Source organism: Pezoporus flaviventris, unplaced genomic scaffold (genome assembly GCF_033815535.1).
Source record: "Pezoporus flaviventris isolate CSIRO_AGI_PZ_B2104156 unplaced genomic scaffold, CSIRO_AGI_Pfla_v1 ptg000013l, whole genome shotgun sequence".
Classification (NCBI taxonomy): Eukaryota; Metazoa; Chordata; class Aves; order Psittaciformes; family Psittacidae; genus Pezoporus; species Pezoporus flaviventris.
The window spans coordinates 8,388,485-8,404,668 of NW_026892561.1; the positions used below are offsets into that span (position 1 = coordinate 8,388,485).

The following is a 16,184-nucleotide window of genomic DNA, read 5'->3' on the forward strand; positions in this document are numbered from 1 at the left end:
GTGGCAGGTCAAGATGCTGCTTTCTGCTGTCCTGCTCACTGCCACAGGTGGAGTTCCCTGTTCTCTGCATCCCACTCTTACCTTAAAAGGCACTGCAGATTTATAGGAGTCAGGCACTTCCCAGCTCAGCAACACAGATGTTTTCATGACGGCATTGACGCGGAAGTTCTTAGCAAACACTGAAATGAAAAACAAGATTTTTGAGCACTGTAAGACCAAGTCAGGAGGGAGCCAGGCAGCAGCTCGGTTCCAAGTCTCTCTTTATCTATCTCAGCATCAGAGGTCAAACAGTTCAGCTGCAGCAGAGAAGTGAGATGAGGAGAAAAGAGCAGCTGCCTTTTTACCAAGTCTCCAGTCTCCAGTGGAGTTTTGCTTTTTTACTATAATTTCCAGCATCACAGAAAGGAAGTCATAGGCTTAACTGTAGTGTTCCTCTCTCCCCCATCCACTCACACTCTCTTGGCCCTTTGCCGTGATCAAAGAACAGTGGTGCTCAGGTACTGGATCTGCAGATCATCCTACCCAGCTGCCTGCTCCAGTTCAAGCAGGAGCCTTTCATGTACAGACAAAACATCAAAGTGTGCCTGTGGAGCAGTGAAGGCGATTAAGCTACCACCAACGCCCCTCTTCCCCAAATGGCAACTTTAAGGAAACCTTCGCTGAGCTTCCCCTCGCCGAACTAGTTTTAGACTAGGGAGCCACACAGTACCTGATCTCAGTAAGTCAGAGCAAGGGGGAGCCTAGCCTCATGAGCTGAAGCAAAGGCCTCTTGCTTGCTGATAGGGCTTGTTAGATGGGCACTTACCTTGCTCAACAGGCATTGTCCGGGACTGGATGCTGGGGCTGAGTGGCCCAACCCCTTTATTGGTGCGGGCCCTCACTTTGATGTCGTAAGTGGTATCAGGCTTCAAATTCATCAAAGTGATACTTGTGTCCTTGGTGATATTAACCAGGTCCTGCTGGCTATTTATGTCCCTGTATACCACTGTGTAGTTGACTATCTTGCCGTTTCTTTCTGCTAAGACTGGAGGGTCCCATGCAACTTCTGTGGTTGAAGTGGTGAGACCCACCACACGCAGGTTCTGTGGGAAGCCACTTGGCACGTCTTCTGCTGTAGTGATCTCCTTCTCAAACTCTTCTCCTGGGCCAGCTCTGTTCTTGGCAGACAATCTGAAGAGGTACGTGGCCCCCTTGTGCAGGTTGGTGACAGTATAGTGATGGTCTCTCTTCCCGAAGTCTATCGTGTTCATCTTTTCCTCATCAAGACGTCTGTATTGCAGCCTGTAACCCAGCAGCTCCCCTACCATCTCCTTGGGTGGGTGCCACTGGATGAGGGCTGTGTTCATGGCTGTCGTGCTAATCATCATGGTGGGCTTCCCTGGGACTGCAACATAAACACACAATGACCATCTATAGCCTGGAAGGAGGGCAAGGAAGGACCGCTTCTGTGCTGCTCAGTCCAAGAGGATTGAGGAAAGTGGGAAAGTTCAGACAACAGGGTGAAGAGGACGACAGACAATTCACATGGATAGAGGCAGAGTGACCCTAATCCGGTGATGAGGGAAGCTGGAGCCAGCCAGCTCTTGGCTGCCGTTTTCCCATGTGCTGCCATCTAAACAGGCAATAAATTCTGCCATATCCAGCCCCAAAATTCATCCCCTTTTATAGGAAAGATTTAAGGTACCTCAAAGCATCACATTTAACTCAGAGAAGATACGAATCCCGTCCTCCCAGTCAGTGGTCTTCAGACACTCCAGCTAGTGTGCAGCACCAGGCCACGCTGGCCTCAGCGCACTGTACCACAACAGACACACAGAAGCCCAAGTCCAGCACCCTGATCTGTCTGGGGCAGACAAATTTCATCCTGAAACCTTGCAGTTTTACCATCTGCAGAGGCAGCAAGCAGAGCTGGGTGGGCTGTTTGCCATCAGAATACATTTTGGTTTAGCTGATGAGCAGATTCGTGATGTCAGTGTCGATGTGAAAGGTGAACACAAGCGTTCCACAGGATTTTGCTTATGCTGCACAAGTCAAGGGATGTTGTCATCACTGGTTAGGAACTGATGGATTTAAATTGGTGGTTTAATACCTTGATCTCCTTCAGTTAAAAAAGGATGTGTCTTCAGTTCACATCAGCTCAGATTTGTAAACAAATCAACTGATAGGGAAGATACTCAGAATCAAAGGGATGGGGCCACTGATATGAAAATGAAAATAGGATTGTAGCCAAACCTACGTAAATAAAATAGCCTTGAACACTTCTGAAATGTATGAGCCCACAGATGAGCATGAGAAAAACGTATTTGACAGAATTATGCCTCGATTTTGCCATGAGAGGGCGATACCAACACTCCCCTTTGAGGTCAAGCCTGCAGACAAGCCTGTACAAAGGCAGCTCTGGGGGTGGTTCTGGAGATAGCAAGACATACTATTACATTTCCACTGCCAGTGCCATCCTTCTTGCACTCATAATACAATGTCTAAGAGCAGCTAGTATTAAGGGACACATTATTTTCAAAGCTGATTCCAAATATTAACTTCAAATGTGCATCATAACATGGGAAGACCCACTGCGGTTTACAGTGCAACACCGGTATGTTTAGGAAGCTTTTCCTGTTTATAGGACAGCTGTAGCAATGTGATGAGCAGAGCATACATCATGGCGAGGCACAAGGGAGACAGCATTTGAAATTGTGACAGTGGAAACTACCTCTGGAGCTCCCCATATGCAGTGCGGAGGAGACGGCAAGCTGTTCCCTGTTTAAAAGCACCAGGAACAAACGCTCTCAGTTTGCACAAGCTGCATTCCCATAATAACAAGTGGTAAATACTGTTCCTGTGGCTGGTGTGAGGAAGCAGCAGGATTATCAGTTGTAGGACAGGTCTAGTGAGTGGAAATCGTGGTCAAGACAATGTCAATTAGTTGGTGCCACTGCCAAAGGCAAGTTTGACCACATCCGGAGGAAAGCACCTGATGAAATCCTGGGTGCCCCTGCTCCAGGCAGAGGTTCCTGTGTTCCGTGAGGCACAGGGTACATGTCTCTGCTGACAGTGCAGAACCAAACTGGCTGTGATCACCAGGACCTAGAAGTTGTGTCCGCAGTATTCCTATGGCAGGATTTGTTGCATTCCAGATTTTACCACAGCTCTAGGAGCAGCTGGGCTCAGCTATGTAATCCTGGGGAGACAGCAGGAGCAATGGCTGGGGGGGAAGCTGAGAAGCACCTCTGAGGAGCCCTCTTGGCCAGGAATCATCCCAGGTGACACTGTAGTCACCACAGGAAGCAAGAAATGGCACTTGTCTATGGGGACAAGGTGAGGACAGGCCATAACTCCAAAGCTGAGGGAGGGCCTGGACTTTCAGGCTTCCTCTTCCCAGGTCTCTGGCCTATGCAGATGAGCTCAAACCCGTGAGTTTCACTGCTCTCTCACAGGCCCTGGCACTATCTGTCCATCTGTTTGCTGTATTTTGCTCAGGTGATCCAGTGGCAAAGCCAGTAAGTAAGGGCCGGAGATCACAAGAGTATGTGCCTCTGTAGCATCTCCAGCCCTCTCGCTTCCTCTGTACAGGTGCCTTGGCCATACTCCCCATGCCTCCTGGGAGGTTTTACTACCACCCCTAAGAGGCTGTGGCATCCACTCCCCACACTCACCTGCCCCTGTGGTGGTGATGACTTTCGGCTTGCTGCGGGCACCATCTCCTTTGGTGGTGTAGGCAGCGACTGTGACGGAGTAGGTGGTTTCTGGCAGCAGGCCTCCAATGACTGTCTCCTGGGAGCACATCCATGAGGCAGAGAAGGGGCAAATGAGAAGAACAGGTACTTGTTACCGGAGTGAGCAAAGGAGGGCACTGGGGTCAGTGTCTCCAACAGCAACACACCAACACACTCACTGATTCACACTCACACATTGCACTCAAACACACATCTTGCACAGAGCCAGCAAACAACAACTGCTGCCACTCCAACACTGACCCACCTCATTTCAACCCCTGCCTCTAACACTTGGCCTTTCAGGGACCCACCAGCAACCTGTGTCAGCAGTTCTGCTCTCCCATGGCTTCTGCCAAGAGGGAGATCTGCTCCAGACAAGGTCCTGTGTGAAGCCTGCGAGTAAAAGGACTGTGGAGCTGTGAACCAGAACAAAAGCCAGTTCAGCTGGCTGGGGAAATCTCTTGGAGGCTAATTTGGGGATTTTTAAAGCTGTCTCTCACAGCAGAGCTGCAGGGAGCATAGAGAGGCAACACAGGCTTGGAGGCCCCAGGCAGGGAGCACCTGCAGTGCTACAGCAGTGTGTTTACCTCCTTGCCAGGCACGGTGTTGAAGTGATGGGACAGGGTCAGCACAAGGCACTGGCAAGACCTGGAGGGAAAACCCTGCACTGTGGGAGGTCCAGAGGAAGGCAGACTCAGCAGGGTGCTAGCACCCCTGCATGCTCTGGCTTACTGTGGGCAGGAGAAGGGCATGGCTCTGCACTTCAATTTGAGATCAAAGAGGGGAGCACCACTCCTCCCTCCTGGCCTCCAGCAGCAACATGACTTATGCCAAGTGCATCTGGCCAGGCCTGCAAACGAGCAAGCACAGCGAGCTCAGCAGCTCTTGGAGAACTCAGTACAGGCACCCTTGTGTGCATCTGTGGGTGTTATGAAAGGGACTGGGGCCGTTTAGCACTAATAACCCATCAGGTCAGGGAGCAAGAGACAGCCAGGCTGGAGAAGAGGCTGGGGAAGGTTTTCGAAAGGAGGCAGAGGCTCTGGGTTGGTTATTTACCCTTTCAGAAAAGAAGTGTAGCGATGGAGAGGGACAAGGCGCTGTCAGAGGCTGCTTCAGGGGTCTTATATCTAACCAGGCGAGCCCTGCCAGCTTGAGGGGTATGAGGGGCACTTGTGGTCGCTCTCAGAGCACAGCCAGTCCTCCCATCACTCACTCGCACAAACACGCACACTGTTAAACCTGCTGATCTCCAGTCAGCGCTGCTGGTTCAGGTTACCTGCCCAGGCTTACTCATCAAAATCACCATGTTACCATCGCAGAACCAGCCAGCCCAGAGAAAAATCAACAAGCACCAACAAGAACCCCGCCAAAATCACCGTGTGAACCAGAGTCCAATCCCAACTCCGCCCCTGCAGCAGATCGTGTGTGCGGGTGAGTGGACGCACAGTCCGATCGGTGCCAATGGACCCGCGGGGGAAGCACTCACACAAAACCTGCAGACTCTGAACATCCCAAGAGAATTCACTCCTCCCAAACCCATGCAAAGAGAAATTCTCACGCAAAAGCATGCCACCAGGAGCAAAGCAAGCGAGCTGAGAGGAGGGGAAGAGAGATGAGGGACGGATGAAAGAAGGTCAGATTGCATAATGTAAACACAGTGCTGTCATGACACACTCTGCGCGAGAATCCTCTGTAAAAAGCAGGAGGAGAAATGCATTGTGCCAGGGAAGCTCACAGTAGGGCACATAATTGAATTGCTGACTCTAAAAAGGTCATTTTCTAGTTTGTTCCTCCAAATTTGTATTTCAAAATTACGTGGGAAAAATTGGATTTAACTGTTTAAATGTGATTGTTTTCCTATTACGATCTGTGTTTCAACCAAAGGTCACGGTTGAGAGTGCAGGTTATTTTTCATGACTACGATCAATGTGGTTTAAAGATTATATATCTAATTTTACCACGTAACTCGGTGGGCCAACTACTGCAGAAAGCAGGATGCAGCTCCTGAGTTGATCACTTGAGCCTGCCTAAAACTGCACTGCAATAAGCTGGAAATACAGATTATAGGAAATGTCAATTGCTTTTCTGCATTTAGTAGCAATCTAAATGCCAATTTTCTCTGGATTTGCTGCTTGTGGAAGGTTTCACAATGTAACTCTCCAGCCTCATTAAAGGAGTGAAAGGGATGTTTTGACAGCACTGTGTCTACGAAATTCACAAATCGATTTACCAAACCCCTCCTTTCCAACCTGGAATACACACAAGTGGTACTTACATGGTCGACGGAGTCCTCAGTTCTCCACTGACGGGGGGAGAAAGGAAGTAGGAGAGAAAAATGGAGACACAGAATTTTAAGGGGCAACATGTAGGAAGGGGATGACAATGACAACAGCAGGGGTTAGCAGGACTGGGTTGGGGGGATTACAACACTTACACACAGAGGATCACTTGGCACAAGCTGTGCCAAGGGAAGAGGTGGCATAGAGCAATTTTCTACATGCTGCTAGCCTGCACAGTAGGTCTGAGATCATTCACACAAACAGGGGCAACAGCTTCCTTCTTAACGGATGCAGAGGTCACCATGTCCTAACTTTGCAGTCCTTTACCTTTCTGGCTTTTTTTTTTTTCCCCTTTTTTGTCCTATTCTGCCTCTTCCACAAGCAGAACAAGTAGGGACAGCATGCATTATCAAGGCTCTGTGGCTGACTGCTGCCCTGCATCACTCACAACAGATCAGTGGACTAATGTCCAGTTTCTGTTCTCGTGATCCTCCAGCCACCATCTCTTGTTGAGAATCAAAGACTTCAACACACAAAACTCAGAGGGCACTCTCTGCAGGGAAGCACCAATACAGCATTTATAGAGCTTCTCTTTCCTGTATCATTTGCAAGAAAATGCTCTGGAGACCTCAGAAAACCGAGAAGTGCCATCTCTTGTAAACATCTGCAAGAAGCTGAGAGTCTTACACAGAGCTCCACACTAAGCTGATTCTCCAACAAAGCTGCGTGGCTTAGAGCAAGGCTCAAACTGGTACATATACTGAGGAAACAGCTTCTCACCTCCAATTACACAATACCAAATGGCAAACACTTGTTTGGCAAGAGCAGCCCTGCAGGTAAGACTTTTACACAAACTATTTCCCAGCAATAGCTCACGTGGATTCCCAGCCATGGCAGCTCAATTAGGGCTCTGAAGAGGGAACATGCAGGTTTCTGGCTGGATTTGGGGTTCTAAGACATCAAAGTTGCACTGGGGTGGTGAAACTTAGCAGACCTGCCATGCATGCCTGTGGCACTGTTCTTTGTGGTTGATGCACCAAAGGAAGGCTTGCAGAGATCACAGTGAGCTCTCTCAGCCAAGGTGACGTGTTCCATCTCAGGTTACTAAATCTGCCTGGAGGAAGCACCGGTCGATAGGTTCAAGCATAGAGATGAAAGTGGAAGATAGGTACTATTGCCCCTGACTCAGTGTGAGCCTTGGCAGGCCTTTCTTCTGAGCCTGAGCTTGCAGCTGTGAAATGGTGCTCAGATACTGACTTCCCTGGGACACTGGAAAGCCCAGCTAATACTGCTGAAGTGCCTGGGAACCTGTGGGTGCAGCAGTAATACTAAATGGTATTAAGGCTACAAGTAGCCTTTTGTACTCAGGCTATTTGAGGTGGCTTTCACAGGCTGCAACCTGTCACAGTGGCAGAGTACTCTCCTCAGTAGTAAAATACGTGGCATACCTTCTAAGTATTTGCTATTCTATTCTCTTAAATTCAGAAAGAAGCAGCTATTGGAGAAAAAAAATCTTCTAAGATTTTATTATAGTTCACTTATTTGATGCCATGAGACTGCAGTAGAATTACCCCCTAAACCATGTTAAAATTTAATTTCATTGCAGAGGTCAAGTTGTCCCTAAAGACTTTCTATATAGCCAAAGCCCTCATGAGGTATTATGGTCACCAAAGGACCTCTTTCCACATACATCTTGGTGTTATTTCCAGTGTTGCACGCTTAGCTGAACCCAAGTCACTGCTACTGATGTACTACCCACACGCCAGCCAGCCCACGCCGCTGGCAACAGCCACACTCTCTGCCCTGCTGATCTGAAACCTGGCAGAAGTCTTGCTACAGGAGGTATATGAGGCCTGGTAGCTCTTTCTCCCAGAAGTACATTTCTGCTTCAACACCACATCCCTGGTGGATGGGGGCCATGTGGATGGCAACAGCCCAGCCTGCCTCCATGTAGCTAGCTGCAGGAGCAGAAGGTTACCCCAGTGCAACAAACAAAAGAGTAGACCTGGGCTCAGGAGGCTACTGCATCTGACAGCCCCTCACACCACAGCATATAGTTTATCACCCACCAGGATTTTAGACCAAGTGTTTAATGTTCAAACTCTGCTCTTATGTTTCAGTGGACTTTAATCTTGCATCAGATCAGAGTGCAAATAAATGCCTTGAGAACTGTGCTGGAGGAATAACAGTGAAAAGCCAGGCCTGCATAAATATGTTCAATATAAATTCAGTTTCATTATGAAAATATCATCTGCAGATCAAAACATTTCCTTCCTTGAACTAGCTCAATTGCTTCTTAACTGTTGAAGGTTGGTCAGTAAGACAAATTGATCTGAAAAGCTCAGGAGCTGTCATAAAAAGAACTCAGACAGGGCTGTGTGCATGAGACAGGATGGCTCAGGGAAGTGCTAAAGCTAACAGTGTGTATTTATGGCAGCTGCAGTGCCTTAACATTTCATTTTACACTTCAACACCACACAGCACAGTCATGTCGCACCAGGGAACGGCTGTTTTCCCTGTCCATGGTTCTTGCAAAAGACAGACTTAAGCCCCCTTAAACAGCCCCAGCTATGAAATGTGAATACTGCAGTTTTCCTTCAGATCCTTCTCTCTGCTTCAGTGACTGTGGCACAACTCCAGATGTAAACTTGGGTGCCAGCTTGTGGGGATGTGGAAGGGTCCGAGGACTCCAGAAGTTCAGGTTTGTCTATTACTTAAATGCCCCTTGGATGATGCCTTTCAGTTTCATTCCACTTACAAAGCAGAGTACATCTCACCTCCGTGCCAGACCCATGCATGACTCGTTCCAAGTAGATTTGAAAAAAAATCCTTGACAATTACCCAGCGAAAGAGGGAGGCTGTAAATTCCTGTGTTATGCCTGGGTGGGCAATGCCCAGGAAACAGGAGTCTCTGGCTAGCCTGTTTTCCTTTGATCTCTGTCCAACAGCTTGAAGTGCTTGCCGTTACTACTGCTTGCTCATCTGGAGCAAGCTGGTGGGACATGCACTCAGTCTGCATGTTGGATGGAAAAGTGCTGCCTGCAAAGACCACGCAATCTTCCCGCGAGCCTGCAGCCCTTCTTGTGGGCAGTGTGCCTCTCCCCTGCCATGGCTGTTTGCAAAGCAGGAGGAGGAGGAGGTGGCAGGAGTGTCTCCTCCACAAAGCCTGACCTTCTTGTACCCTGCCAGCTCCCAGCAGCAGAAGCACTGCTAAGCTCTCTGAGCAGGCTGGCTCTGCAAAGGGCTCTAGCAAGGCTAAGGTGCACGCTCCATCCTCAGAATGATGCAGGAGGCAGGCTCCCGGTCAAATATGCTGCACAGTTGAGGGCAGGAGCAGTTCTCAGGGCCACAATGCAGCATAGGGTGAAGTGTCCCCTCAAGATATTCCAGCCTGGGCTGAGAACAAGCAGGCTGGCCACATTGCCTTCCAGTACCTGAAGGGGGCATATAAGGATGCTGGGGAGGGACTCTTCATTAGGGACTGTACTGATACAACAAGGGGTAACGGGTTCAAACTTAAGCAGGCAAAGTTTAGATTAGATACAAGGAGGAAGTTCTTTACTGTAAGGGTGGTGAGGCACTGGAATGGGCTGTCCAGGGAAGTTGTGAATGCTCCATCCCTCTCGGTGTTCAACGCTGGGCTGGACAGAGCCTTGGGTGAAATGGTTTAGTGTGAGGTGTCCCTGCCCACAGCAGGGAGGTTGGAACCTGATGATCTTAAGGTCCAACCCTAACTATTCTATGCTTCTATGATTTGTTTGTCCATCAGTCAGCCAGTAGGAGGTGAGAGCTCAGACTGGAAGGCATGAGAAGTCTGATGGAGGTAATCAGCCTCAGGCACAGTCACAGAGGGGAGGGAGAGGCCTCAGTTCCATCACAGGACCTTCTGAATGACAGGTTACTTTCCCTAGACAGGAGGCTGCAAAATAGAATGTGATCTCTCCGGCACCAGGGTCCCACTTCTTGCTCATGTTTTCAGTCCTTTCCACTCACATGGTTTTGAAAACTCGGAATCTATATTATCTGCACAGCTAACATCTCCATTCCCTTTCCTTTTTTCCTTTCATCTTCATTTACTCTCTCCATTTCTCATCTTCAATCAGGGAAAATGATGAGTCAGCTGTAAAACCAGGGTCTTCATACCATCTGCAGGAAGCAGATTATATGGTACATACCTACTCAAAATCAGCAGACAGCCTGGCTAGACAAAAGGAGGAGAGGCTCTGTCTACGTGTTCAGAGAATTTCTTTGGCTCCAGAGAAGAAAGCAGTTTAATTCTCCCCTCGTGCACTGGTAGAAATGTTTATGAATGTTTAGGAGTACTGAACTGTGGCTATATTCTGACCATTTTCACTCTGTGACTTTCAGGGACAGGTGTTCCTTGTGACTCTTTTTGTTGCCTTCCACAGAAAATAACTCTTCCAAGACTACTTGTTAAAGTTCCATCTAGCTGTTTGCAAAGACACACACTGCCGCACTGAAAGATGGCAGCTCTTACAGGGTTCTTCAGCTTCTGGAACAGACGTATTTCATCACAAGTACAGGTCATGCCTGGCTTCTCACTCTTTTGGGAAATAAAGATCTCTACTGCCAAGTCAGTGAAACCTCTTCCCTGCAGGGTCATCATTAGTTTATCCCAGGAGTGACATGACTTCTTCAGAGTAGTCACTTTTCTACAACTATCTTTTGGCCTTTGCTTCCATCCAAAAGTTACAGTGGATGAATTGAGCACCACACACACCAGAAAAAAAACATAGTCACAGCACTCGAGAACTTTCCCACATAAATTCACCGAATACGAAAGACTGGTAAGTGGTCTGACATGCCAGGAAGCTTCAAACAACTTGCCTCCTTGATGCACACATTCAAAATAATGCAAAATCCAGCACTCCTTGGAAAGTTTCTGGCACTGGAATCCTCATTCCTGCACATTAACATGGGGTTTCTCTTTCTGAAATGCATGAGTAAGGAGTGAAAGCAGAACTGGCTGGGCAAGCATGAAATGTTTGAAAACACAAACAAGAACAACATTGCCAAGTTCGCCCACTGATGCTTGGGACCAACCCATTAACTCCAAACTCCAGCTGAACAACACAGCATCAATTGGTCAAACAACACAGAAGTTTATATCCTCCTGGAATAAGTAAAGCACAGTAAGCTGCTTTTCTAATGATTAAAATAAAGCAGCATTTGAAGCATTAACAGAGACATGCCCCAGACAACACTGCAAGGACCCTCAAAACATTTTCTCTCTTCAAAGTTTTTCCCTTCCACATTACTTCTGAGTTTTACCCTTCAGAATATGAATGGGGAGTAAAGCTGCCTCTGTGCACTGCACTCCCTACTGACAAACATATAAATGATTCACAGCTGCATTCAGGCCAGAGATCAATTAATCGTTGCAGCTCTCTAGTATTTATATTGGGCATCATTCAGGCAAGCCAGCTCCGAATCGATTACTCGTCGCTTCCAACAGCAGCAGATCCTGTACTTCATTTATACGATTATCTTTGTAGAGAACAGCTTGGGTCATCCATGACGAAGGACCCTCGCTCCAAAGAAGAGCTGTATTTCACAACAGACCAAGAACTTCCCCAGACCCTGGGAAAGAAGCAACTGCACATTGCTGGGCTGAGCAGAGTGCATATCTATGCCTGGAGCACTATGAAGGAGCAGGGCTTCAGCACACAGCCAGTGAGGTATCCAGGACATCACATAATTATGAGCAGATTGTTATATGGGGTTTGCAGAGGGCAAAGTCAGAGGGCAGGGCAATATGGGCCTGCAGCTCAATTCTCCCCTGCCACCCCATCGGCCTTTCCTAGACTCAGTTGGTTTCACCTACACTTTGGTTTCAAGAGGCAATGCAAGGTTCAAGTCCCTGCCTTGCAAAAGCAGAAGGAAAGGGAGGCTTTGCTGAGCCACAGGAGGGCTGCCCTGCCTAGCATGCTGCGCCCACCCAATGGCACAGAGCCATCCCTGTGTCAAAAAAGCAGGTAGCACTGCAAAGAGGGAGAAACTTTGCCCTGAACATAGTAAGCACAAAAGAAACAGACTTAAGGCCTTAAAACTCTGATGGTTTATAACCTGACTGGCAAAACACAATTTGCTGCAGCTGAAATCTGCACAGGACGTGGCAGGTAGAGAGAGGTACATGTCAGAAAGGGTAAGGGAGAAGCATCATTCAATACATCATCTTTCCTACAGCAATCCTTTCCTGATTGAACATTTTACCTATTTGTAAGCCACGGTTTAGGGATAAACTGTTTGCCTTGCTCAGGCAGAGCTGAATCTCATGCCTGGCCTCAAGAGGAGGCCAAGAAATACTCGGATCCAGACAGCCCAGCCCTCTGCAGAGAAAAAAGGTGCCATGCCCACCAGCCTGTGGTCCCCATACTGTACCTGTGCTTCCGACAGCATGACGTCCTTGATCACTGGCTGCCCTCGGGGCTCATTGTTTTCCAGCTTCACGTATGTAACCTGGTACCCGCGGATTTGCCCGTGCTGCTTGTTGGAGATGGGTAGCTTCCAGCTCACCCGGATGGCAGTCGAATTCACAGACTCTACCTCCACCTTTCGAGGTGGGGCACTGGGCACTGTAACACACACAGGATAAACAGTTAGCAGATACGACACAACCATTGTCAATCATCTCTCACTCCTCTACCTTCCCTTCACCTCAGTAGAATGACAGATGTTGGCACAAGTGCCTGTACCTGCCCAGGAGATCATTCTGCAGTTTTCCAGTGTGGCCATATCCCCAACCCCTTCCCAGAAGCCAAGCACTTTTGCTACTCTCAGTAGGAAGGAGTGCGACTGTGACATGCAGAAGCACCTCTAAAAGCCACTGTGCTGGGTCAGACCCAAGGTCCATCTATCCCTCTCTTGTCTACAGCAATAAGGGATCAAGGAAGAATACAAGAATATCGCAGAATATAAGGAATATTGTAACCACCCACAGCTCAGGGTGCCCGGCAGCAGAGGCAGGGGCTTTGAAGCCTTCTTTGCATCCTGCCTGTCACAACATCTCCTCTCAGATCCCTCTGCATATATCTAAACACAGTCCAACAGCCCCCAGGTAACGCAACTGGGTGCTGAGCCTGCCTTGCGGGGAGCCCTGCTACCTGCCAGCAGCCAAAGTGCACACGTGCTCTTCTCCTGTGACAGCAACAGGTTAATGAGGGGGAAAAGCACCATCCTAAAACAATAACCCAGAGCTCAGAGACAGCAGTCACTGAACTCAGTCAGATAAAGGGGCCTGTGGGAATTGTGACAGCTCTGGGGACTGTATTTCATGCACGGCTAGCTGAATGCTTTTTGATAATAAAATGAAAAATTACACTGCACACAAAATATCAATTTTCTTGCAAGGTGAGGCCCGTTTAAAAATGTATTTATACCCTATTTACCATTTGGAAAAATTACCTCCTTATTACTTTTTGCTCTTGCATTGACTGTGACAAAAATGTCAATGCTAAAAAATGAGCTTCTCAGTTGCTCCTGGAAAGCTCCTTCCGGCTGAAGCAGCTGGGAACAGAGGTGTGCATACCCTGCAGAACACACTGCTGCTACTCAAGTGCCCTGTACTCAAGTGAAGGATCTGGGCTCCATTCTAGCACCTCCACTGCAGCACCCTTTCCACCTTCCACTGCCCTGGAAAATCCAGGGGTTTGGAACCCTGTATGCCCCAATTCTCAGCACAGCAAGAAACAATCAGTACTATATAATTAGGGATGGATAGCTGACAAGCAGACATAATGAGGATTGCTATTTCAACCAACTAGATGGGAAGAAACAGCTACCCAGCAGGTAAGCACAGTTTTTAAGCTGCAGGGCAATTCATTATTTTCCCCAGATGTCCTTCTTAATTGTAGATAATTAAATAAAATAGAGAAAGGAGGAACGGAGCACTTTAGCACCATGAGGCCAGCTCAATGTATGGGAATGAAGGGGGCTGCGCTTGAATAGTTACCTCCTTCTGGCTGGAGCAGCCTACACTGTAATCCGCAATTCACTTAGCGCAGTGACCTTGCACAAGCCACAGGGCTCTCCTGCCCTAGCATGACACCTGCCCACACACACAGTTGGGAGTCCAAGTGAAAAACAAGATCCTCCCCGAGAACCAGGCAGAAGCTGCTTGTCAAGCTCTGCTGGCAAGTGAAGGCGGGAGGCCTCGGCAGGAGATATGGAGATGTTGCAGGGACACGAAGAGATGCGAGTGTGAGCACACCACAGCGAAGAACACTATCTTACCCCATTATGGGAATATGTGCTGTGTCTGAGACCCAAACAGGCAAAGTTCGATTTGTTTTCAGATTCAGCATTTAGCAGTTTAGCATTTTTCTTTCCTTCATCACGGCTATCTACCAAACATCACCATGTCAGAGGGATATGAAATCACTCCTGACAGCTAAGCTGGAATGTCCAACCATGGTGCCCAAAAACCAAGTGAGAGTGCTTGCTGCGACATTTCTGGGGTAGCAGCTTCCCCTGGGCTACAACTCTGCTGAATGAGAACTGAAGCAAACAATAGAGGCAGCAGGACACACACAGACGTGTTTGCCAGTTTAGGAATGCAGTCAGCAAGCATTCCCAGACACCGCTTCCAGAGCCACGGAGACATGGGGGACACTGGCAGCCCATTTACGGAAACTGTAACGTGCCTGGTTTCAATTTGCTATGCTGACTGAGCAATGCAGAGATGATCCCTTCTTTGCCTGCATGCTGCATCTCTTTCTTCTCCCATTAAACCTGCAGCTTCTGGGGTCAGTATGAAGCCATGGAAGCTCATACTGTCACCCTGAGCTCTGACACTTTCAAAGGAATTGGCTTAAGTCACGATGACATAACTGACAGCCCTGCTAATACAAAGCAATTTCTCTTTAAAGCTGTCGTATCCAGTAAAGTGTTCTGTCCATGTGATATTCTGACTCTTGAGCGGAAGAGCAGATTTATATAATCTGTGGCTTGCCTGGAAGCTGGGGCAGGAAGCAGCTTTCCTGTAGTATCTGCAAGTTTCAGATGGATTTCTTTTGCCCTCTTTAGTTTGCTGGATTTCAGGTCAACAAGTAAACTTTAAGTCCCGATCTCACAATGTGAGAGAAGCCTTTGGCTGAGAAAACTCACATTACCTTCAGTAAAATGGAAAACCTCCACCACCAAACACTAGAAAGCCAAATGGGAAAGCAGTGTACTGCCTCCTCATTTGCGCAGGAAGCACTGCTAACTCACACAGGACCCTTGTGGGACCACACCAGGAGATCTGACCCACAGCCTGGAGGCAACCATATCATATCAAAACAAGGGCCAGCAGAGCAATTCCCCTACCCCACTCCAGGGCAACCAAGGAGACTCACTCCTTGGAGCAGCTGACTAAGGAACTGCTCCAACAGCCTCCAGTCCTGTTTGAAAAGCACTCCCAAGGCCAATATCCCCACTCCCTTTCCGCCGTTTTCCAGCGGCTCAGCTAGGAGAGACCTGGTTACCCCAATGCGGTAGCTGAAGTAGCTGTTCAGTAACACCTACCATCCTCATCAGTGCGCACGTGCACGGGGATGCTCTCCGGTCCTGGCCCCACATCGGTGTGAGCCCTTACCCACACCTTGTACTCGGTCCATTTCTCCAGGTCCTTGATCTCCCAGCTGGAGTGCTCCCGTCCAATGCCATCCACCACATGCTTGGTGTTGTCATCTCCTTCCACTGCCTGGTAGGCAATGGAGTACTGGGTGATGACCCCATTGCGGCTCTGGGCAGGCGGTGGCACCCAACTTACCCGGATGGTAGTGGAGCTGGTGCTTACACACTCGACATCTTGGGGTGGGGCGGAGGGGGCTGGGGATAAATAAATGAAGTGGGGAGATGAAGGGAAATGAGTGGAAGGACAAACAAAAATGCACAGGGAACTTTTACCCAGCCAACGGAACACTGAACATGCACATGGACATTCAGCCAGCAGCTTCCTGGACAACTGCCTGCCTGCCTTGCAGATCAAAGATGGCACTAGGGGCAATCTGTATTTGAAAGCCTGATGAACAGCATGGGGACAGGAGTGCTGTTCTGCATCAGAGAACACCTCTTCCCAAAGCAGTTCTGGACACTCACTTTACCAAACACAACAAATGGCAGTAAGGGAAAGATCATGAGAGAGAGACTGGTAGGGAGAAGAAAGATGCTTTCAGTGAAGATCTGAAGC

At 48.6% G+C, this 16,184-nt stretch overlaps 1 protein-coding gene across 14 annotated transcripts in view; it reads right to left on the bottom strand.

The window, feature by feature from the left end:
* PTPRF (protein tyrosine phosphatase receptor type F) overlaps positions 1-16,184 on the bottom strand; it is a 397,714-nt gene that overhangs the window by 49,879 nt on the left and 331,651 nt on the right. For 5 of the 14 annotated variants that reach the window (XM_061451477.1, XM_061451476.1, XM_061451483.1 and 2 more), the window contains 6 exons: positions 15,518-15,823; positions 12,395-12,588; positions 5,989-6,015; positions 3,654-3,771; positions 806-1,384; positions 82-179 (listed from right to left, as the gene is read on the bottom strand). In XM_061451477.1, coding sequence (XP_061307461.1) covers positions 82-179; positions 806-1,384; positions 3,654-3,771; positions 5,989-6,015; positions 12,395-12,588; positions 15,518-15,823 — 1,322 coding nt within the window. The remainder of the gene's footprint in view (positions 1-81; positions 180-805; positions 1,385-3,653; positions 3,772-5,988; positions 6,016-12,394; positions 12,589-15,517; positions 15,824-16,184) is intronic. The other 9 variants (XM_061451480.1, XM_061451484.1, XM_061451482.1 and 6 more) reach the window with 6 other exon arrangements.